This window comes from Haliotis rubra, unplaced genomic scaffold (assembly GCF_003918875.1).
Source record: "Haliotis rubra isolate DU_JTF1 unplaced genomic scaffold, ASM391887v1 Scf467, whole genome shotgun sequence".
NCBI lineage: Eukaryota > Metazoa > Mollusca > Gastropoda > Lepetellida > Haliotidae > Haliotis > Haliotis rubra.
The window spans coordinates 419,311-445,857 of NW_025767154.1; the positions used below are offsets into that span (position 1 = coordinate 419,311).

The 26,547-nt window shown below is 39.3% G+C and overlaps 1 protein-coding gene across 1 annotated transcript in view; it reads left to right on the forward strand.

The window, feature by feature from the left end:
- The window catches only part of LOC124290486, a 63,498-nt gene extending 42,995 nt beyond the window's left edge, over nt 1–20,503 (forward strand). The window contains exon 3 of the mRNA XM_046727197.1: nt 20,022–20,503. Within this exon, the coding sequence (XP_046583153.1) occupies nt 20,022–20,104 (83 nt within the window). The 3' untranslated portion in view covers nt 20,105–20,503. The remainder of the gene's footprint in view (nt 1–20,021) is intronic.
- The last annotated feature ends 6,044 nt before the right edge of the window (nt 20,504–26,547 follow it).

The following is a 26,547-nucleotide window of genomic DNA, read 5'->3' on the forward strand; positions in this document are numbered from 1 at the left end:
AATACATGCTAACAGATTGTTCTCGAAATTGCTTAAGAAATAAATTAATATTACCTACTGTTTGATTTAGCCACACAAATCCAAAGCCATGAGAAAATAAAAGAGTTCTAATATGAGACGCCCATGTTGTCTTACCCCTATCATCTAAATGTACAAGCATGTTTTAAGCTAGTTTGGGGATTCTTTGTTCGTGCATTCCAAGGATCTGTCACCAATATTTAAACATCTGATTTGTAAATTGATATACATATCGGATATCTACCGCATTCTCCATAAACCATACAAGTTGGTGTTCCTTGCGCTACATTTAAAAATCTTTTACATGCTAAAAGGTGTAGTTTCTCTACACATTCATGACGTTGAAATCCCCAAATTCCATAGCCATAAAGCATAATCTGTTGGATTTGTGCATCAAACAATTGGAAATATATTTTCGGGGTTACAATACCACAATTATGGGAAACTGGCATAACATTAATAAGAGCAATGTCCGTTCATTAACTCTTACACCGTTTCGTGTAATAGTAAAAAGTCCTCTTATATGGCGCTCATATTCAGGCACATTGCCTGCTCACGGCCCTACGTAAATTACTATCCCCGGTCATAGGACACTATCGTACTTTCCAATACTTTTCCAACTCCCTATGGATCATACAGCCATGCTGCCTGTTTGGCGCAATGAACTAAACACTCACATTGCCAGCACATCCTCACAGGTATCCATTTTACAGCTGGGTGAACTGAGACAATGTGGCTCTAAGGATCTTGTCCAATGATACTACGCAAATGTGCCCACCTCGGGACCCGAACTTAGGGGCCTCCACCGGGGATCGAACCCGGGCCTTCAGCGTGATAGGCAGACGCCTTACCGCTGCACTATTGCGCTCAACGTGTCTCCCCCCGCATCATCCTTGAGCCTCTGCCAACGGTACTTTTTCCGAGATATTCCGTTGTTGATATGCAGTGTTGATGCGGCACCAAACACGAGCTCGTCCATCAATCATGAACAAAGAAAATCGACTTTCGTCCGACCAGTGGACCCTTCTCCATGACTTCAAATTCCAGTGACTTCGAGCCACAGACCAAGCTATAGTCTGTTTGCAGTGAAAACGTACCGATGAATTTCACTCTAAATGACAAGGTAAATCAAATAAAGGGAAATTAAGAGTGCGAATCTTCATAATTTTACCTTGACAATTGAACATTCAAATCTCAGAATTTTGTTCAATTTGGGATAAAAGTTGTTTAACAAACGATCATAGTTTCAAGTCGTTATTATTCGTTTGTATTACAAGGGGGTATGCACTTTAAAGGAAACCCCGAGAACATGAAAGGTTGATTTCTACGGTAGTCTAAGTTAACGCTCATCGAGCACCGCACGTGCCTTTGTTTCACCGTTCTCTCTACTGCGCTTACCCCCTTGTAATACAAACCAATAATAGCGATTTGAATATATGATAGTTTGTTAAACAACTTTAATTATAAGTTGAATAAAATTCAGAGATCTAATTTTATCATTTGGCAAGATAAAATTATGAGGATTCGCAATCTTAATTTCACTTAATTTGATTTACTTTTCTGCTTAAAGTGAAATTCATCGGTACGTTTTCACTGCAAACAGACTACAGTCGTGCAGCTTTGTGCTCTGGGGATCACAGGCCCTCGTGTCTTATGTATTATACTCTGAAGCATTTCGAGTCGGGGGTCATCTCAAAAACAATATTTTTTTAATCTTTAATCCTCGCAAAGACACGAGGGCCTGTGCTGGGGATAACCACTCTGTGCCAGGCCGAGTTTAGGCGATTTCGCACCGTTCTTTCAACAGAAAACTTCCTTGGGGTCGTCACTCGTGGTCGCCCTGACGGTCCTAAACGGCATTAGTTTTCTGGCCAATCGTTTGATAGTCGATGGATGACAACCAGCATTTCTTGCAATAGCCCCCACTGACATGCCATAATTCCCTACACTATTGACTTGCAATCTTTGAGCAGTTGTCTGTTGAGGAGGCCCAATCTTCTTGTCAACAACGGAGTCAGTTCATTTTCCAAGTTATCAAGCTGTAAGGACCGTTTACTGAAACTTGATACCTGCAAAACAGGTAGATGCACGCGATGCTCGCCCTTGATCAAAGCACGTGCATATCTAAAATCAATGTTTGGTTTACCCGAAGGGCGACAATAATCATACAAACTTTTGACCACTAACGGTGTAAAAGATACCCTTATCATATGTATAATACAATTACTGACATTGTATTGGACAGTCTATTCAGTATTTAAAGGCCTAATGTCACATCGTTCAGCTACAGATCACAGGAGATAATATATTGTAACGTGCACAAAAAGTAAAAAAAATATTTAGAAACAAATCTACGGCGGTTATAACATTAGTATTTTGAGAATTTACAAGATTATTCATTAACTGCATATTGAAATGTCTTTAAGTTAAGGCAGACATTTACTTCTCAAGTCATACCTCTCACAGATTAACGAAATATGGAATTCGTCTTCGATTGAGTTCTTGAAAATTGGACCAAGATGAATACTTGGCACGTTTTTTTATATCAACTTTTATATTCTTCATCACCAACTGTGAATGAATAAGGTGAATGGTGAACTTATAAGTTTGAAAGGGTATCTATTGGAGTGCATTGTTTTTATCCAACTCACCTGATGAAGGAGCAAGACCTCTGAAACTGTTATGTTATCCATAATTCATGTCATGTAGTCGTCTTCAGTTTCTCCATTGAAACATTTTCTGCAAACATTTTCTTCGATCTTCTATGAAAGTTTTGTTCTGAGATTTGGAAGATACAAAAGTGCCCTTAGTGAAGTAAAGATCGCACTGACGACTCCAGTTTACATTTCCATAAATATCTGTTTCAAAAACCTATAACTTTGAAAGGGTATCTATTGGTGTGCATTGTTCATACGTTTATCCAACACAAATGTAGAGGCAGTATAACACAAGAGTAGTGAGTATAGCAATAAAGATAATGGTGGTAACATTCACCTCTCAGTAGGTGCAATCCATCTTGAAACTTAGCCTGGCAGGGTATACTGATCGCCACACACAATGCTGGTTTTCTGGTATTTTGAGATGTAATGTGAGATGAGAGGGAATAACCAGCTCCCATTGTATACGCTAAAACAGAATGCTGGAATATTCTGCACTAAGGCAGTCGATTCTAGATATAGCACATCACTACCCCTTACTGAATCTACAGGTACAATGTGTAACATGTGAAACGTATAAGCCCTACACGTGATGTCCAATGAATGAATTTATTACAAGTATTAATTAGTGGTGACGGCACTCGGATTACCTAGACTATGCAAAATAACTCAACAAAATTCACCATTCCATCTGAAAGTGTCAAGGATATGTAGCAACCAGGGGTTTGCATTTGGCATTTCACACGTCTGGTGTAATTATCAAAAGGTCTGAATGCATTATATGTTATGCACAATGCACAGCAGAGAGAAATTACCTGTTGTGTTGCCAAATGAAATGATTGACCGATGATACGTGTTTTAATTAATCACTGTTTTTTGCACAGTGGGTTTGTCAAAAACGTTTACGTACTCTCCCCCAAAAAGAAATGCCTGGAAGTATTTTCACGAAGTAAATCGGCTATGTGAGATAACACATGTAATTCTGTATCAATTGCAGCCAAATTTCACAAAATAACACATCAAATGTCTATAAACATGTATAGCACACAAAATGTTCAATACGTGAAAGGCATCCTTCCCAGTTGGGCGTTGTCTTCAGTATCCCCCAAACTGCTCTGCACTGAATACGACCATGTGGAATTCTAGCCCATTCCTCTTGCAATGCCTGCAACAGTTCATCTAACGTCGGGGGCGTCGATCATCCGACAAATGCTCGATGGGGTTGAGGTCGTGCGATTTGGAAGGCCATGGAAGCATTGTAATGTTCTCGTTCTGAAGATGCTAAATAGTGGCATGTGCTGTGTGAGGCCTGGCATTATCTTGCTGGAACAACTTCCTCTTGTGGTCAATGATCGAAATCATGTGAATCCGAATCGCAGTTAAGTTGCCCTGAAGGCGCACAAAGTTAGATTTCTGCGTGTAGGATATGGCTCCCCCATATCATGACATTGTCACCGCCATATCAGCCAACTTGGGCGACACCATTCTGAGTAAAACTTTCTCTTCCGTCACGGCACTGAAGCAGAAAGCGTGATTCGTCGCTGAACCATACACATCGCCAGTTTTGTAGATTCCACAATCGAACGTTATTGCACCACAGGATCCGTCGACGTCGATGTAGTCGTCGCAGCACAGGACCAAAATAGGGTCTCCCGACACTCTCCTTAAACCAGGCATTGCACTTACACTTGCAGTTGCTGTGACCGTTCGATTCCGGAAATGAATGAATGAATTGCGCGGTGACCTAAGCATTTTTAAAATTATCTGAATTCGTTCACAAATGTGTGATGTATACATATATGGTATATGTCCAGCCCCCATCTAGTCAGTATATCCGTATCAAGTACATCCCAGTCTTATGACTGATTATTTTGTATTTCGTGTTGTTGTGTTTGTGTACTGCTCTTCATGACAATGAAGGAAATAAAGTATATCTATCTATTTACTAAAAGCTGCAAATAACTCAATCTTGGGATATATAATCTGTGATAAAATAACACTTTAATTCGATCCCTACCCAAAAAAATCTTTGAAGTTATTTTATTGGGTATAAAACTATGCCTATGCAATACACTTCAAATGGTACATCATCAAAATGATAATTCTTCTCAGATTTCACTTTATATTGACAAAGTCTGTTGTCATCTCTTCGTTTATCTGAATTCTCTGAAGGGATACTGTGTGGTATGCATAATAATGATATTCACAGATAACTTCACACTTAAAGTCTTGCATTCATTAATCAACAACAGCAAAAGTCAGTTCGACAGTACCTCTATTGTATACCCTTTAATGCTGCCATCGTCCGAGAGGTGTCGCAACAGAATAGCGCTGAACACAGTGAAACCCGTCGATGTTCCAGTCCAAAATAAGCACATTTTTATTCCACGAAGAAACAACTGATTTGTATTCCGCCGCTTTCAAAGTCGGAGTTTTGGTTAACTAACAGCCTGAGTGTACACCTGTTCCTCAACAATGAAGGCTTGGGTGAGTATCACGGATAGTTAGGCACGGACACGAATGAATGGTTTATTCTCATGAAGATCACGCAATAGTGACATAGAGAAAAATACAAATGTACAGATTTGTTTCATGGGAGCATACGTAGTCCGGTTTGCACATAGTTGCTTATTTTTAACAATAGTGCTTTATGCGTACAAGACATGAGGGATATAAATTTATCTAATAATTACAATAATAGTTTGGTAGGAATGAATTTCTTACATTACTTAAACATGGACAATATAACATGAAGTGAAGTCCATCTCCTATTGTGTTCTTACACAGTGTACATAATCTTTCTTCTTTAATAATATTATACCATCTACCTGTTTCTAATGAAAGTTTATGGTTACATGACTACTGTATGACTCGATTCATATTCAGACAGGATAGGCCACATGTCAACCCCACACAAGCCCTTCACGTGTTTCAATCAATGGTATGCATAAGCGTAGATACATGGAAATATAACAATAATGATAAAAAAAATGTTTAATGAAGAAACATCCAGCCAAACAACAGCAAATCCCGCTGTTTGTGACGTGAGTACTTGTGTTAGACATTTATACCTGCTTCTGTCCTGTTTCTACCTCTAAAACGTTATTCGTAATGAGTTCACTGTCTGCCCTATAGCTTAGAAACAGGTTGCCATTCATTTGGGCAGCATGTAATTGCGTTACATGTTCTATAGAGAACCTAATCGAGTATGAGTCTAATTTTGTACAAAGTGACTGTTATTCAACATATACACGAACACATCAAGAGTCCAACAGTTAGGAACAAAAGATTTATAGCTCCATGTCTCAATAAACCCTCCTAAGTGTCCAACAATATCGGTCAAACTCAGAGTGTCTCCACTTTCTAGCACAATACGCAGCCGAAGTAAGCAGATTGACTTCTCTAACTAGATACTGCAACTAATTGCTTCCAACTGTGTAATGAACGTGGAGTCAGGTGACATTTCTTTGTAGTCACATGCGAATTACTGGCTTGCAGCACGCATCACAGCATAGGCAGTACACCAGCCTGTGGGAGTCGGGTCACAGCTTCAAACATCTTGTCCAGAACTATATCCTCGGCAAAACCAAGCATTGTGTTAGGATCTGTGTTTAGGTCGAAATATAACATTATTATTATTTTAATGCGACTGCTTTTGTCGAAAACAACTAGAACCTGCTCGGACTGCGGTTTAATGGCGCCTGGGGTAACCTTCACTCACAGGGTACTTAGTACCTAGCATGAAATGTTTTGGTCGGGGGTTGTTGTTGAAAATAGGAGCATTTCCCCCCTACCCTTTGGACTTCAAGATTTTTTTACCTGAATCCACCCCTGTACATTACCGAAGTTTATTTTTTTCTAGGTATTGATATAGTTCCATTTTATTGACCATTACGACGGGGCACACCTAATCACACCTTCAATGTACTAATTTGGGACTCTAATTCATTTTGCTCAAGTAAAATACATATGTGTTATATGTGTTGTGTGATATAAATTCAACTTAATTATTTTACAGTAACCGTTGCGATAGATTTGTTTCCCGAGCTTATTTTCGGGTTTATTGCCCCACGCGTGCTGCGAGCCGGTATTGTTGGCGTGCTACGAGTGCGAGCCCGTATTGTTGGCGTGCTGCGAGCCGGTACTGTTGGCGTGTGCGGGTTGTATGGTAAAGCTGGTATTTTTGTCTGCTCTGCTAGGAGTTCTTGAGGTCCAAATTCAAGGCCTTCCTCCAAATCAGATTATAACAGGTACATCAAATCTGTCTCTGCAATGTCAGTTGCAAAATATAGATATCATAATTACAAATACATTATTCAAAAATGAAACGCAGAGGTGATTTTGAGAATATTGGACTCATGTAGCTGCGACAAAATCAATACAAATGAACTATGTGTTTCCAAAACGTCATCTTTGTGTGATTGCAAACAGCTTCGGCGCCAAAACGCGGTAATTTTAAAATGTCCCCTTGTTTTTAGAGTTGGTGAGTGAGTTGAGTCTTACGCCGCTTTTAGCAATATTCCAGCAATGTCACGGCGGGGGACACCAGAAATGGGCTTCACACATTGTACCCATGACAAGCGAACGCTTTACTCACTAGGCCACCCCACCGCCCCTCCCTTGTTTTAGATGCGTCGGAGAAATGAACGTGTTGCAACTAATTGCATTCGACAGGTCGACAGATTCGATGGAGAAAGTGTAATGGCGTGGGCTTTAATATCCAGCATACAAAGATCTGATTTAGTCGGGGTTCAGGGGAATTTGACAGCAAATCGGTACAGCAACAAAGTACTTACACCCCAAATGCTTCCGATTATGGACCGACATAGGGAGTCGTTCCAGCATAACAAGGCTACTTCACATACAGCATGCGTCACGGTCCGCTACCTTGCCAGTTCTAACGTCAATGTCTTGTCATGGCCTTCCCGATCACCAGATCTAAACCCGACAGAACACCAATGGGAGGAATTCAATCGACGTGTACGTCAACGTCAAAACACGCCTCAGACACTTCCACAACTGGCCATAGCATTGCAAGAAGAGTGGGGAAGAATTCCTCAAGAGCGACTTCATTGACTTATCCAGTCGAAACGATGCCGAGCAGTAATTTCTGCCAATGGTGGCCATATATAGCACGGACGTTGATGACTCAAATCAACAGAAACACAACAATAAAGGCTGCTGTTGTGTTTGCGAACTCTCTGTCTATTAGACGTGTGAATGTTCACCCTTTTACTATTGAAATTACATGAAATTATTGCTCTTAAACTAACGCAATGGATTCTTCTAAAAATGGCTTATGCATTTCTTTTTTGGAAGAGTGTACATGTAATAAATATTTAACACAAAACATGGTAAACACTACTAGGATACACTCGTTAGTGAAATAAGAAATCACTGATACTTCGCCACATATCGTAAAACAAATGTCAATTTTTTCAAGTTATAATGCAAGGTGTCAGATATATTAGCTTCAGGTCTAACAGACACCATACGCCTTTTTATCAGTTACACCTGCAGCTAATTGTATTGTATCTACGTTACTTAGCACGTTTGTTTTTTAACAAGCAACAATAAGTAAACTTAATATTTTTTTGCCTCATACAAGAATGTGAACCCCCCTAAACCATGGCCATTACCGTCAACTGAACGCTAATCAATATAATAGTATCTCCCACATTCTGCTAAATGCACCTGCTACCGAGGTTGGGCCGTCAGGTGCAGTTTGCCTGCCACAGAGCCGTAGATCCCGTCGTGCCAGAACATCGTCTGCCATAGAATCGCCATCGTCCCAACAGGTCAACAAATTCAGCACCAGTGACCACCGAAACATCCTGCCAGGTTTGATGTGTTGGAATAACCTCTATGGTATGTGACCATCATTATCATAGTATATCACGCCGAGTCACTGTGACAGTGTTGTCAGCTTGACAGCGCACGAGGCGAGAAGCGGGAGTTCGACCAACTATAAAACTAGTCAAAACTGTTTTCACAAGCATGTCAACTCATAATTCAGGATACATCTGCGACGTTTAAGTAGCTTTTGACAGCCCGAACCGAATACTTGGAAGATTTGCACACTGAGTTCAGAATATAGGACTTATCTTGGGCAGATGTTTGCTTAATATACTACTCTCAACTCTATAAAATGGTTATATTTGTATATAACACTGTTCTGCGGATGTAAACACAGTTAGTATACACTTGTGATGTAGAGACTGTGTTGAGATTTTCACTCAGCATCAATTACTGGAATTTGAGAGTTTATAAAGTGTTATTCGGGATACATTTGTGACGTTGAATTGTATTTTAACAGTCGGAGCCAAATCGAACCAAAAAGCAAGATATGACAAATGTTGAATAAAATACAATAAAAAAGCTTTAACGGATACGTTCGTTAAAATACGATAAGGAATCACGCAATATAGTGGTAAGTGGGTAGATACAAACGCCGATGATTATGCATAATTGTTTTGGGTTTATATTGGACAGTCCGGGCCCCGTCATCTCGAACACTTCGATCTGGTACAATTCTGTTCAAATGTATACCTTTTTTTGGGTATTGTCGGTTTTGGAAAGGATTTACTTCCATGGGCGTCTTGTCAGGTGTATGTTTAGTGACAATTGACAGTTAGAGACGTCAAACTGTTCACACATTAAGTTAAGCATGTGTAAATGTGTTGGACTATTTTTCAATAACGTGCTTCATCCGAGCAGCATGAACCAATAAAGGTTAATACGGGAGCTCCAATAGGTAAATTTAGGAAAGAAAAGCAGTCAAATCCTTTACACGATTGTAAGCGATAACATCATATATATATCATCTTGATATAATCCAGAATATGATATTTTTCATCTGTGCTATCCAAGGAAAGTGTTTTTATTAATGTCACAAAAACGCTATATGCATATTAACGTTCATACACTCGAGCCCGGAAATGCATTTCTGTCAGGTTGCACCTTGAGAGAAGAGTCTATGGTCAAATCCCCAGCTAGTATTCACGCGGGACGGATAAACAGAGTTTTCCAATATATTCCAAGGTACCGAATCTGTGGGTGTAGCAACCACAATATTTCGAAAAGCATCCGACTTGTTTTCATACTCGTGAAAGGTTTCCAACGAAGTCTTGTTTAGTATCATATGTAAAGCATAACCATTTACATTCTTAATTAAATTGGTCAACATGCTCCGAGGAGCTTATTTGAAGGCGGTTATTTCAGCGGTTTTAGATTAGTTTCCTGCTCCACCTATTTAACTACAAAATTGAACGTTGGCCAATCTAGATTAATTTTTTTCTAAAATCCAAGATGGCCGCAAAATTGGCATTATCGCTTTGTTCAACGTTGGCCAATCAAAAATCCAAGATGGTCGCCATTTTTCAAGATACAAAAATATATAATCTTTTTCTTTTGACTATCATTTTTGGCAGATGTTTTTCATCCAGATGTCTAATTCCACTTTAGTTTAGCTTGCAGAACCATGTTTTAAAGAAAAAAAGACAAATAATAAATTATATGGGTGGTTTTTTTCTGAATATGGTAAGATCAAATTACGATTTTGTTATTTTTTTCGTAACTCTTGTCTATATTAAATGTTTGTGGTCCCTAAAGTTTTAGATGTTAAAGGACCAAAACTGGTACGTTTACTCAACAAAGATTCATCTTAAAGAAAACAGCATTGGCCACTCAACAATCTAAGATGGCTGCTATTTTTCCAGATGGCTGCCACTGATCATACAAAATGTTTGGTTTCCTTGAGATTTTCTTTGCAGGCTTTCATCACTCTGATATTTATAGGACATTGGTGAAAATATTGCAGTACTATAAAAATTATTCAAACATGAAAACATTGCAGTGATGTAATACATATTTAGATAATATAATAAATATATGATCAAGTTATATATTAATATTCATGTTTGCTTATCTCTTGTTCGTATTACTGTTAACAATTCTTATACTTTTGGTCTTCAAGAAATATTGTGGCACATAACATAACGCAGTTAACAGATTTTTAAAAATGTTTAATCCAATATATAATACTGAAAATAGAAAAAGAAACGCATAGCCAGTATTTTTCCATGTAATGTCTCAAAAATGAATCATAAGTGTGTGTCTAATCGGTATGTCTTTGAATAGGACTGCACGGTATTACCGGTATATTGCAATACGCTTTTCAAACAATTGCAATATTTTGTTATGAGAATCCTTATATTGGTAAAGAACATATAAGAAAGGTAAGAAAATATAATTCCTGACTATGCAACCTAAGTTTGAGAATCAGAATCATGACATATATGTTTAGGGACTTATAATGTAGGAAATAGGATTGACGAGTTCCCAATATATCGCAATACGTATGGCAATACGGGTACCTGAATTGCAAGATATTGCAATACAATTTATTTGCCAATACTCAGCCCTAATTGTGAACGTTCACTCCAACCATTTCCGAGTTTGAATCAATTGCCATTGAATACCTGTCGCCAAAACGGAACCGAATCTTTTTTTTTTCTCAATTAAGGTAATAAAGAATGAATGTGATGCGATTCATACACTTCCCTCTGCATGCACAATCCGTGCAACATTTGCAATATAAACTAGCGGGGTCTGATTGTTTTAGCGACAACTGACACACGTAAATCTTAAAGTGAAGTCATGCCTAGACTTACCGAGGCTCAGCACAATAATGCGATCGATCATTTGGAAGCTGGTGAGTCGTAGTCAACGGTTGTAAGGCCATTTTAGTAGTCCAAGAGTACCATAGGAAGGCTTTGGCATCAGCACCAGCAGTATGGAACGACACGTGATCGTCCTCGGTCAGGGGACCACGTCCGCCAAGGACAGGTTTATTCTTCGACACTTACGGAACAGGTTGACGACCGCATCCTCTACAACATCTGTCGTGCCAGACTCCGAACAATCTCGGACCAAACTGTCAGAAACCGCCTTCGTTTGGCTCATATTCGTCCTCGGAGACCTATCTTACACGACATCATCGGCAACAACGTAGACAGGGGTGTCGAAACCATCTCCAGTGACCATTACAAATTGGAGAACTGTTGTGTTCACCGATGAGTCGTGGGCTGGTATATGCTCAGCCTGACGGAAGAGCATGTGTGTACAGATGGCGTCATGAACGGTGTGCTCCCAATTGCGTACAGGAAGTGGACAGATTCGGTGGCGAGAGTGTTATGGTTTGGGCAGGCAGTGGAAGACCCGATCTTATTCACGTCCAAAGCAATCTTACAGCTCGACGTTACTGTTCCATAAAATCACCAGGCCTCATGTCATCCCCTCCATGAACTGTCAGAACGTCATTTTCCAACATGACAATGCTCGACCGCATACAGCAAGATTCAGCACAACGTTCAGGTTCTTGCATGACCCTCCGATCACCAGATCTGAACCCAAGTGAACATTGGTGGAACGGACTGGATCGACGTGAGACAGTGTGATCCTCAGCTGCAGACCCTAGCTGCTTTGTTTCTGATTTTGCACGAAGAACATCTGGTCATTCCTAGACAGTTCATCCGGAATCTGATCCAGTCTATGGGACGCCAATGCCAGGCAGCCATTGTTGCTAATGGCGTTCACATAAGATATTGACTGCTCTGTGACTTTGACCCTTCTGCACATGTCATTTGTTACGTCCCACCTCTACTTCCACTGGACAATACATGTTCAACAGTGTCCTATACCACTTAAACTTACATGCTTAAATATATGACTGTTGTCAGCAATGCGTTTCTTTTTTTAATAGTGTAGATTCAAAATTAGATAACATTAGACCCAAACAAACTTTATGTTGTTTTTTTTCATAGTTATCAAACTTGATGTAAATAAATAAATAAATAAATGGTATAAACAATATGTTTTCCGAACTTATATTGAAACATTGATATCTCATCCCCTGGTAGTAAACTTGTTGACTTATGTTAAACAAAAAACAAATTGTGTTATACAAATTCTAAGAAATATGTGATGAAATTTAAAGTACATCATTGCTGCATCAAGCATAGCCTATTCCAAAGTCATCCGCTTAAACTTTTCTGAAAAGTGAGAAGCGTAAGTCGAAAAGCCCTCAATTCCACTTTTTTAATCTGGCACTGGACATGGAACTCTTGATCCTAACGCTGATCAGATCATTTAGAGAGGCAATTATAAATGAAACAAATGAGCCAGGTAAACAGTTACAATATAGATGATTTTGATGTCTATACTTCCTTACAATAATTTTGTTCTTTTGAAAGCTATAAAAAATATCATTGAACATTCATTGTCTTCTAAATCATGTTCTTGTATTGAGTGATCATGATCTGATCAAGTTGCGGAATGAAAAATGGCGCCCGTCCTAATTTGGAATAATTTTGCCTTTGAAATACTATCTCTCTCTACCCCTGGCGTACCCAACCTTATTGTTTGATGAACATGAATACCACCAACCATATCTGAGACAAAAAAAAGTCGAAGTCTGGTTGAAATTGTCGTATTTTGCCTCATTTGACATTTGTTTATGATATAATATGACGGCCATCTTGGATTTCCTTCAGCAAAATTAATAGGTTTTCTAGCCTATTACATCATCCAATCTAGAGATGTTATGATGAAAGTCAAATATGGAGACTTCTTTTGATTCTGTCTTGTTTTGAGTTCAAAATGCAAGAAATATTTTTAAACTTTGCTTTTTTTGGAAAATTGGCCATCTTGGATTTTAGAAGCAATCATATGTTGCTACAAAGCATAAACAATATCTTGATTAACACATTGAGACACAAATACGTTGAAAATCGCAGAGAAATTATGTTTTTAGGAGCTGAAACAAAGATAGTGTAATATAAATGAATTTTGAGTGGCCAACGTTATTTTTTCAGGGAGTGTCCCAAAGTGAACATGTATGCAAGTTTTGTTGCTTGTATCACAAAGTGAACGATTTTTCGATGATCTGCCCTACTAACGATGGACTATTATTCAGTACAGTTGTTCCAAATGTGGTCGCAATAATACAAAATCGGTAATATGAAAGATTATAGATAATTTCTCAACCTTTACGCGATAGGCGATATTTCAAACTTCTTAAGCAGTTAATCAATGGACTAACTTTCTTAATCACAGAGTTTATGTAAATATCCCACTAAGAGTTATTTTGAAGGGACAAGCCATAGATACTTGGGATTTTCGTCTTGAATTATCACAATTATCGATTTATGTTATGTAGTGTTCAAGCACTGTGTGGTTCTTTCTTACCGAAACAAAACGATCACGTCTTCTTGCGCTGCCACAAAAAATACTTTGTCACAAACAAAAATCCAAAATTTTCAAATAATAGAGTTTATCACATCAGTACACCATTATCACACATGTTAACCAGGCCGCTTATCTTTGGGACACATTCAGTTGTTTAACTTCCGATATCGTCAAGTCCGCAAGCTCAACTAAAATCACGGAAGAGGCTAAGTTTTCCAGATACAAGAGACCACCAGTTGTGAGCATATCTGCCCGAGACTTGTAACCCCATTAAGTAGCATTCTGAGGCTGGTATAACGAAGAGGAACAACTTTTAAGCTTTGACAACGTCTTAATAAAGCAAGTGATGCACAACATTATCCACACGGAGAACATATACATAAAGGATATTAGAGTGTATACAGTTGAAAAGGCTGATGTGCTGTGTGTTGACATTACTAATAGCTATTGTGATTATAGATAACGGCTATGGAGCTAGATGGGCAATAGGTAGAGAAGGGTTATTCTTGATTACCATAATCTAATCAAGGCCAAGTAGAAGTAAAAAACATACAAAGGTGGAATCAATCAAATAAACAATCTCTACTTTACGTTCATGTGGGTATATCACATCCTATAGTTACAATAAAATGGTTTCTATAGTTATAATAAAATGTTTTTTTGCTATTTACTGAAATATTCTCCATCTTATAGGTCAGTTGTAAAAAGATGATGGTTAAATATTACCTGCTAATCCATTGCTAATCCACTGAATTAGTTTCTGTACAGAGATTATGGACCTTCCCTGACCTTTAAATCTAAGTTACAGGATGGGATAGTACATATACACGCACTGTTACCGTAAAACCAACATATCTATATAGAAACTTAGCAACAATACTGGTGAAATCTTGCTATACTATTACAGAGAGTTACATTAAAAGTTACAAAAGTAATTAACTGTTTCTTTGTTTCATTCATTATTTAAAGTACAGACAGTATAGAAGCACAGTGAAAAATGTAATCACGTTTCCTGCTTGGTTTGATGCAGAATATCAAGAATGATAAACCAATTAAAAGTAAATTTTCATCGAATGTTTAGAAGGGTTCATGCCATAACATTAGATCCATAAAACTGCCATACCTCAGTAGCCCTGATAGTGTGTGGTGACCTGTAAAGTGTCCCTGGACAATCGTGCACATTTCAATCACGCCACTGAATAAATTGTACGTCATGTCATGTGCTTTTGGCGCTTGGATGACTGCGCCTACATTACTTCTGGAACCAGTGGACGGTCAGTGTCAAAGGTGTGCACACCGCGAATAAATGAGTTTAGTTTTACGCCACAATCAGCAATATTCCAGCTATATGGCGGCGGTCTGTAAATAATCGAGTCTGGACCAGACAATCCAGTGATCAACAGCATGAGCATCGATCTGTGCAATTGGGAACATATGACATGTGTCAACCATGTCAGCCGGACCACCCGATCCCGTTAGTCGCCTCTTACGACAAGCATGGGTTACTGAAGGTCAGTTCTAACCCGGATCTTCACGTGTTCTTTGAAAATGAGGTCACGTAGATTACATAACGTAGATTACACAGACGTCCTACCAAACGTTTAAAGTGTAATGGAAGAGCATCTCCTTCACTTAGTTGTTACTACCGAATAGGTCCGTTCATTTTACAACCCCTTTGGTGACACTGGGTGTACACTTTTTATCTTATGGTGATCAGATAGATTACCTCCTTAAAATGTCTCTACAACTTTAAACCTGTTAAGCATCATGGTGAGAAATCGGCTGAAATGTATTGGCTATGAGATTGATATTGTATTGTCCCAATATAAAACTATACATAAGGCATACTATCTAATGAATACATATAAGTTTATAAATAATTATATGGACATTTTCGTGGGGTAACGTGGATTACACTTTTATGGAGACATCATATTAAACATAAATTCTAACAAACTTAAACCATATGAAGATATGTTCAGGGTATGGACGAAAGGGACAACACTTTTTGTCGAAAATGTAATCTGTTTTGTTGACACTAGATGAATATTCCCTCGAAATGTTATACTATCATTGGAGACATGCACATCTCGGTGATTTTGACTGACGTTTTATCCTGAGTCACACACATGAATAACAGATCATTAACAATTTCTGTGTCTTGGATACCTTCCAAGCCTGTCGCCCAATATAAATATGAAATGAACAGGTGAAATCAGTAAAAAAGTTGTTGTTTTTTAATGCGGAGACACGAAAAATTACAAATGGTGCACATTTCGTGAGAATAGATGTGTAACACGCATGCGCTTCCTCAAACTGAAAGTAAGGTTGCCTTGTGCTGTGTTATGGTGTCATACGGATCGGCATATATTTTAGACGTTCTCTCCTTTTCCTTCACTTGGAAGGTTCTACCGATAAAATCACTGAACGGCGATGCAATCAAAATATCTGACTTACCCAGTTTTGCTAAGTTGTCAACATGTGTCGTTCTTACACTTATGAACGTCATATTCGCGTTCATGTGTCCGACCTCCTATCCAATGGGAAAGCCGTATATCATTTAAATATCACAGTAAAAATATATTTATTAAATTGTTTTTTCATCATAGTGTGTTACAATGTGGTTCGATATGAATGATTATTCTAAAAGAGTGTGTGTCTAAGTAATTACACAACGTGTAAAGTTAGATTATTTTCAATCAGCATCGCCCAATATTTCGTTTAAGGCTTGCCGACGGGCCTTACTTGGCTAATAGTGCGAACAAATAGATCAATGGAAAGACCGAGGTATAAATCAACATTACACATGTGCCATCAGACGCAAAGCAAACAGTGGCTGCTTTGGACAGTCCCACACCGGAACTGTAGCAGTGTACATCTGAGCTGTGAGAGAGCCTCATTCCTCGGGGCCACATACCAACTTCATCAATTACGGCTGCAGAGGAAGGACGGTGGATGTAGATAGCCAATGGCAGGAAGGAGGGGGTTAAATGCTCAAGTGTCACTTGATTCATCACATTATCCCCCGCAATTGTTAGCTTTGTCATGACAATAAAGTTTTATACGAGTCAGATTTATGTACAGCTGTTAGGCTAATATGCAATGATCCATTCGGGAAGGTGTACTTGTTTCACGTATAGTGGGATGAGAAAAGATATAGTAAAACAATAATATGAACCGGTTGTTGTCTTTCAAACATCATTATACCAAAGTCAGGGGCGCAATTAATATTTGAAGTGTCCGAAAATTTGTCTCAGAACAGAACTGATGACTTTTCCACTGAGGTTGATGCCATGCTCACAAACCCTTGCTCTGTGAGGTGAGTAACGGTGCACCAGTCCTGTTGTTGCGCGATGCGTCCCATACACTTTGAGAATTGAAAAAAAACATTGCAACTCTCAACTTTCTTAATTCCTCACTCTCAAAAGTAACCGTTTGGAAACACACCTTTGCAATAAATCATGTTGGTCTGTTGTACCCTCATAAACTGAATGATTTCATACATATACTTATCTAGATCTATACTTGTACTAAATCGAATGCGGCGCCAGGGTCTGACGGTATTGGAAACCAGTATGGGAAACTGTTCCTTTGTTACTTCACCGTTTGCGTTCTCTCGTTGATACAGGGGAATGTCCCCTTCTCGATTCTGCAAAGGTCGAACACTACTTCCAGCTATTAGGAGCCTGAATACACAATACAAATTATTGACAGGGTGTCTTACGGATCATGTGCTCCTCCAACGTTAATGTTTACATGGAGCGGAAAAGAGACAGAAAGGGATGTTGGGGTTGCAAGGATCAATTGTTGGTTCAAAAAATATCCTTGAAGATGGTACGAGCGTAACCTCTCATTGTGCTGGATGGACGTCTGTAACCGTCAATGTGTGATTTTTCGTCAAAATGTAAATATGAAAAGTAGAGTGTGTAATTATTTTTATCAGACTGTCAAACACCTAGTGAGTGAATGGCCAGCATTGGCACAGGCACGGTATCTTAAGCGACATAATGGTGTTGCTCGGTGCTTTTATTACCGTCTTCGCCATGAACTCCGACGTCCATCCATGGTACGACCCAGAATATGTAGGGGACGTCGTGTAAAATTCGTTGGAATAGGCCCATATCCAGCCTCAGACATATCCAAGCCGGCAAACCCGATGTTGTCACTTTTTTATAAAACCGACGGAATTATTTCTATCGTTGTCCCTCTTGACAACAAAGATTCAGAAAAATACAACGCTAACAGGCGTACCTCACTTTTATCATATTCTCCGGAAAATTCTTGGTGGATTCAATTGCGTTTCCTGGGAGAAGGCCCATTCTCAGTCTGGGCCACGTGTGGAGGGGGCAAGGGTTCCTGAGCTGACAATGAGCCTTATCGGTCTTTTCAGACGTTTTAAAGGATACGGAAACTAAAATATGAATGTTATGATCGGTTGTAAGAAGTAAGGTCAGCTTTAAAAAGATATCACTGCGGTTTCAGAGCACAAGTCAAACGCCCTAGCCACAGAAACATTTCACGCCCTCCATGGAATTCCTCCATGTTGGCAAAGGAGGCCATTCCTTATTTTGATTGTTCAGTGACAGGTCGTTAAATTGGTCTGACTTATAAGGATGTGAATCAGTCTGTGATTTACATAGTCTGAAAAGGTTTCTCTAGACACGAAATCGACCTCGCACAGGACAAATCGAGTGAATCAATTGATCGGAAAACCCATTTTAGTAATAAGCATGCACTCTAACAGTGTCCTGACATAAGTATATGACCCGTCAAAATATATCTGGCATTTTATGCCGCTAAAACGTGTGAAGACTCGCCACCAGTTACATATATACCTAATTTCATATTATAAATGGCTTCGTAAAATTATTCATATGAATTTCTTGGCGACCATACTGAAAATAAGAATCGAAACTCTTGAAAGCATCCAGTTGTCAACCTTGATTTGTGATGGGGAAAGGTTTGAGTATATGAATATTGTGATAATTCAGTATGGTCAAAACTGAAAGGTCGAACACAGCTTTTTAAGGTGGTCTGTTGATAATCGACAATGAGCCTGACCGCCGATCTGATAGGTCACCACTTGCCACGAATAAGGGATTCATGATCTCAATACTGCATTAGACATTTTCTTTCAAAAAGTGTTAAGCGCAGCAGATGCTATGAAAAAAACAAAAAAACAAGACAGTACTTGTTGGTTTAATCCCTTTAAGAATGTCCTTGATACTGTTTCTAATGCCGACAGCACTAATGTTCCTAGTCGTGATGAGGAGATGGTGAATGAAACAGACAGATGTGTCCTGAAATGTTGAAACATACTGAAGCTATTATTATGCTTTATTAATTTACTTTGTTCAACAAGCTCTTTGACCCTGGTTTGTTACCTGAAGTACAGATGGATGTAATAATTATGTGCCTAATTGCGACTGTTGCTGTTTTCACACTTTTGGGATTATGTTGTCTCAAGATGCAGGAGAATAGAATTTCATAATAATGCAAAAACTTCTGTGGAAATGCTTGTATTGCGCATTTAAGAAACGACAAGCATTAAAACTGAAATGTTATTCCACAGAAACTCATGTACCAAGGTATACGAATACTGTATGTGGCCTTTGGCCTTCATAAATAAACACTTGACTTGACTTGACTTGACTTGAACATATTGGCTTCCCTTCGCTGAGTTTAAAACATCCAAAACCCCTTTAGCTAACTCAGATTGTAAGCGACTGCATATAAGCCAGAGTAGAAAGGTTGCGTTTAATTACCATGGATAATGAAAATCAACATTCCTCATAGCTCAACCATTCAAGTGGCAAAATATTGTTGATCCGGTACTAAAATGCACAGAGGAATTGCATCCACGTGCCATGTTTTCGGATGTTTGGGGCGTGAAGTTTGGGTTCCGAAACCGTTTTGTCTCATTTTTCAAAGATGTCTTCTTTAGGATACATGACATACATGATGTTCACAGCACCACGTGTCCCCTATCATTGTAGCGATATTAGCGTCACCAGAACCAGGAAGGTGAGACGTTGTAGTTTACCTTGCTTCAGGCAATGTGTGTTCATGTTATTTAAGTAAATCTGCTTCTATTTGCAGGTCGGCGAAGAAGAAAACGGATGGTGATGAATTCAGTACGGCGGCTGTTTTTTGAAGGAGTATGTCACAAGTCTTTGACATGATTTTGTGTTCATAAAACATGAAGACTGACATTCAGGTCCTTCGGTGTGGTTATGACGGGATTTATACCTCTTCTTGTTCTACCATTCTTCAGTTTGCTTTAATATACTTACCATCATATGAAATCATATTTTCCAATTATCTTACACACATTCGTACTCCGTCAGATACTACTGCAAGGGAGTATTTCCACCAGATTCCTTGTATACAGCAGTACAAAGGACCGTTAGATCATTCACCAAGATGGTTATCTCTTCGAGAAATACTCAGTTATACTCCAGAAATACTTTATTTCACTATGTTATGTTTAACCTTTTTTTCCTGGGGAACTTAACATTAGCGAACATCGAGGTGTTCTATGTTTCATAAACTCTGTTCTAAATAAATGCTTGATCATGTTACCCTTCGTGTGGTTTTTTCAATGATCAGATGAAATTACGACAAGGAATGTTATCACTTTCTCAAATACAACGTTGTCATTTTACAACATTGACCCAAGTATCTTTCGTTCGAAAAGTCGAACGAAATATTTTTGCGGCCTTTCATATTCAAATGGATCTCTAGAATGAACGCCTACAACAATGACGTTGCCTTTCTCAGGTTGTTAACCCCCGGTTTTTAATTATTTCACTGTTGCCGGAAAATATTGTTTCAGTTTATAATAGGTGTCAGTTCTCTCGAGATGATGAGATTCGCCATGACTTCGATCTATGATGCACCATACGATTCCAGGACGCAGTGATATGCAGCGACTTCGATGGAGACAAAACAAAACACCATTTTAGCTTTGCACTGTGTACACAATACAGATTTAGTTCACAGATCCATCTACAACTAGGTGCTAGGAGTTGCTTAGCTGCCAGGTCATGTGACTGAGACGCCTCATTGAACTGGATTTTCCTGTAGCGTCTAATATACTGAACCACAAAAGAAATGTCGCACCGATAGCTGTTTCTTAAAGCACACACTTTAATCCACTCTAATTAACAATCAAAACGGAGGACTGAGTTCAAACTTGACAATGTATGGTTAACACATTTTCGGGCGTCACATTTAGAGTTCACACAAAAACAAAATCACTAAAAATGGTACCATTGAGATACCCCAAGTCAGTATTATGTGTGGCCTCCGTGGGCATCGATGAAAGCGATGCATCGTCTTTAGATGGAATGAATTAGCCGGTTGATGAAGGCCATAGGTACTTGGGCTATTCTCTGCGAAATGCCTGATCGAGTCCAGTCCTTTGGAGGTCATTCAGTTTTCTTTGAATCTCGTCCCAAAGGTGTTCTATTGGACTTAAATACGGACTGACTGCAGGGTATTGTAAGGTTTGGATGCCATGTTGTCTTAGAAAGTCCAATGTTGCTCTGGCAGTGTGGGCACGAGCGTTGTCTTGCTGGAAGATGTAATATCTGTAACGTCCAAAATGTGGTACAACATGGGGTCTTATGACTTGGTCAATATAGCGAGCAGCTGTCACGTCATTTCCTCATCCTGGACCCACATTCTGGAACACCACGGTGTCAACTAACTGGTTCAGACTGACTGCACCCCACACTATGATGCTTGGACCACCCCATGAGTCTCTTTCAACAATACACTCATTGGAAAACAGTTCCCCACGCTTTCACCATACTCCCACTCTGCCATCGATTGTCGAAACACAATATCGGCTTTCGTGAGGCACAAGCATAGTTCTCCATTGTCGATAACGCCAATTTCGATGCTGAGTTGCCCATTGCAGTCGGTTTGGGCGATGATGAGCGGCGAGGAGAGGACTACGATATGGTCTTGTATCGACACTGGATGCTGTTAGTGACCTGATAGCACTCCTGCAGTTGGTAGATTGTCCTAACATGAACATGGCTACCCTCTGTGCAGTCTGGACAACTTGCAATCGTCCAAAGACTTCGTTCCTCTGATCTCTCGTAAGTCGTGGCATGGTGATTGTGTCAAAACAAAAATGATTTCAGGCGAGTTTGGGACTCGCTCTCATTGGCAGGGTTGTCACGACATGCACGTGCATTTTCATTTTCACGAATGTCATACGGAACCTTTTCCCATGTCTGCCTTTTTCTGTGCATTTGGTCGATATGCTTTTTCATCAGAAAACACACTGATGTTGGTAATGACTGTCAATTTGGATTGAAAACCATGTTTGAAAAACGGTACAATCATAATAAAAACACCACCTTGTAAGAACAAAATTTTGCATTAAGTTTTGAAAGGCGACGTTTCTTTTTGTGGTTCAGTATATTTAAAGCAACTCTAACTCAAACTACACTGATAATCAAAACATATATACAGTGTGAGACACGACATGCATTAATTTACTTTATCATTCTAGTTCTGTATGTTCGAAACAAAGGAAATTATGTTATTTTCCGCAAACATATTTAGAATGTTCAAATACGTATATACTCAACCAAATATAAAACGTGACACTTATTAAATTGAATCTCACAACGGAAGTGGAGGGTGCATTTTATATTTTAAAAAATAGATGTGTATAATAGTGTCAGCATCCAGGTAAAAAAAAGATGGAAAGTGGGTTGCGGCATCGTTTTATTGGAAACATACTGCATGACTTCCTATGGATCACAAAACCTCACACTGATAAAGCTGAAGTCAGTAACGAGTGTGACCTCCTTAGGCGACCGTTACAATACAATGTGTCCTGGACAGGAGAAACAGTCGGAACACTCTAACCAGACCTTGTCACCATTGATCAACGAATGCCTGTCCATGTTTCGCCATGGTCTGGGGTTGATTCATCTGCTGTCGCGCTCGTCTTCCCAAATGACATCAACGTAAGAAGCTGATGTCAGAATGTCTTGGTCTGCTACTGTATGGCAGTGAGATTCCACTGGACGAATGTTGGAACACATTTCACGTACTCCACACTGTGCATGACGTTCTCCGCTTCTGTTTAGTGTATGGTGTCAAGATCTCTGATGTGCTCAGTCGATTCCAGACATACAATCCTATGACCAACTGTCTGCTAGTGGAGGTTGCAGTCACAAATCTGAGATGACGTAAGTTGGACATCTTGGTGTGATGTCACAGACCTTGGGGCATTCTGCAACGGTGCCCATCTGTTGCAACATCATCATGAAGCCTTTGTGGGTCGCGCGATTTGATGTAACTTGCATTTTTATGTGTTGTCCGGTTTAGTTTTCCAGTGTTTGTCTGCTTGCATTTCAATGCATGTGCGATCAATAATGTGATCACGTGAGTCGCTGCACTTGATTGTTGTTTAACGCTTTATGACACATTTGTTCGGTCACACAAACAATATTCAATCAGCCTACGTGTCACTGAAATGTTTATATCGCGACAAGAAACTAAAAAGAATTATTTCCTCACAATTAATACCAATACTGTGGGTGCCAAGTTATTTTGTTGAGTATAATATTGTTACACATATCCACTGGATGATCGGAGGAGGTGAGTCTTTTTCACATATGTTACCTACGCCCTCGTGCAAGCTTGGATGTACAGGTCACTGTGCATCGAAGCACATATCAAGACGGTGTGTATAATTTCCCCACACCAAACATTAGGGGGCTTACTGAGATAATGCCACCCGATCTGTCTGTCACCAATGTGCTTCCACCTCTCTCGGAAATTGTTCACATCGTGTTCAGAGTTTTGGGGTGTAATAATGAAGTAAACACTTTTAAAAAAGTACAATTCTCAAGACTGTTGGAGTGGCTTACTGTTTTGATACCTTGTCTGTTCTCAGTGAATATACTCTCCAAAAACAGAAACGCATAGGTGATGTAGATATCTTCTTTAAGTGGCTTTTAGAAGCTGTATGATGAAGAGGAACACTTTTTTATGGACCGGTTGGCTTCAAGGATGCTGATGTTGTTCTAAAGGATGGTATGTTTCGGATGGGCTTATGTATGGTCGGAAATGGCTGATTTGGAGTCTTTTTTCTTCACTGTTGTCTGATGTTCCTTGATTCTCAGGTTTAGGGGGCGGGACGTTTCCCCTATGTACGAGTCCTTTCTTTTAACGAAGTGATGTAACAAAACACAAACACTACAAGTGATGGCCCAAATGCGTGCATCTTTCCCACGTTTGGGGATAGGTCAACTCAAATGTTCCTGCAAAGTCAAGGAGATATACTTTTAAGTACGTATACACTCCTAGTGGAGAAGATGCATGATGATTAATTCAATGAAAACATACATATGATGAAGGTTCCTTAACATGTTCATCACAGAACACCCAAGCTGTACCAAAGACTCAAAATCGGCTATCTCAGATGATATCAATCAAAACCCCTGTCACTGGACCAAGTTGACCATCCCATTCATCTAACGGACACCAAGGTAACGTTGTCCTACCATCATCTCGTCAACTATCAACCAGCTTACAGGCTTAACCCCTATCTTTACTTTGACATGACTTCAACCCCAACACCAATTTGTAGTTTGTTATACTTGTTAATCTCTCTGCTGTATCATCATGTCCTACTCTGACATCCTTGCCGAAATGTCAACTTGAAATCCAGAACTGTAAAGGGATCACTCACTTTCATGTCCATGTGCAGTAAATGTTATGTTGGACCATTCTAAACAAACAACACATTGAACAGCACACACTAATTGGTAGGTTATCGGGCACTCAAAAACACTTTTGGTTAACTGCATACAACGCTTATGTAATGCTTGCTGAATATCTACGTTGACTCGCCGTTTGTATGCTACAAACAGGAATAGTACAAAACGGAGTTCACTGGCATATTACATTTCATCGAAACACAATAAAATCCCGTTGCAAACATTATCTACTCGCGACGCCACATCAAGATGATAAACATATTTCTTCGTTGCATACTGCATGATAGTGTGAATAAATTGCAACTGAAAAGTCAAGCACATGATGCTAGACGGTGAACATTTAATTACAAGGGATACACTTAGGGGCTTCGACATCTGTTTAGAACAAATGTGTGTGTATAAACAGACTAGTAACGAGGTCACCCCATCATGTTTTGACTGTCAAATCTAACAGATGTGAACAAATGTTGGTTTAAATTTATGAAGTTCATTGGTTCCATTCTTGGTGATCCAACATTTTTGCAGAAGATTACGAGTCTAGCGTTTATATTATTTGTTGGTTTGGAATCACTGTGTGGATGAGAAAGGGTGACATAAAATACAACTATACAGATAACAACTTCTTGTTTAATGCATAGACCGATAGAGCCACAAAACTGACGTCATGTCGCAATATTCCCATTGCATCATCATGTAGGCAGAGTTTTAATAACAAACATGCGTTTGATTGGATGTGGTCCAAGTCCATTATTCCATTCACGCGATCTGTTACAGTACAACCAGGAATTATTGAGAATTTAAAGATTGTAAAAATATAATTTTTTCACTCATTACTCACGTATTAAATGTGAATATTAGCAGAACATAACTCCAGATTCAAAGACAGGTGAACAGTAAGTATTTTGTCAAGTCACCATGGGCAGCAGTGCAGGCTTCAATGCGGCGGGGCATACTACTGATCAAAGAAGTTAGAAAGTCGTGGTCCATGCTGTCCCAATATCGGACCACCTCTTCTTTCATTTCAGCAATATTTGTCACATTTTTCTTATTGACACTTTCCTTCATAAGTCCCCAAACATTTTCTATTTGATTTAGGTCAAGGCTATAAGCTTGGCCAATCTAATAATGCCATATTTTGGGTCCGAAACCAGGCCTGTGAATGCTTTGAACGATGTTTTGGGTCGTTGTCCTGCTGGAAAATCCACAAATTTCCATAGAACACGTGAGCAGATGGAAGTAAATGTCCTTCGAGAATATCTGTGTACCGCTCACTGTTCATATTCCCTTCAAATACACAGAGGGACGTTGCCCCTAACACAGATATGCCACCCCACACGTTAAATTTCGGAGTGTACTATGGGCGCTGATACAAATGTTTTTCAGTTTGTTTGGTCCAGAATTTCAGTGTATTAGGAAACAGCCACACAGAACTTTCATCTGAGAAAATCCCAGTTAACATTTCTATGCTGTAAGCACCAGTTCAACCTTCGCTCCTTTTGTTCAGGTTTCATGATCGGTGATGGAATTCCTCGACTTTTCCGCCAACCCATTGCACGCAGCTCAGTTCTAATTGTCTCCTTACAGACAGCCACAGTTCCTCTATCAGTCATATCCAGCCTTAAGTTTTCTAAACTCCTTCGGTGGTTTTTGAAACACCAAGCCGCCTCCTGTCACCGACAGTAAATTTTCTGGGCCTACCTGCGCCTCCCTGGTGCTCAAGGCCATATCAATTTGCAATATTTTTCAAAACACGATAAACAGTGGACAAATGGATGCCTGTTCTACTTGAAATCACTTTAGCTGATCTGATGTCCTTGTTATAATACTCTAAAATCAATTTCCTCTTCTCTAAATCATCCATACTGAGGATCACT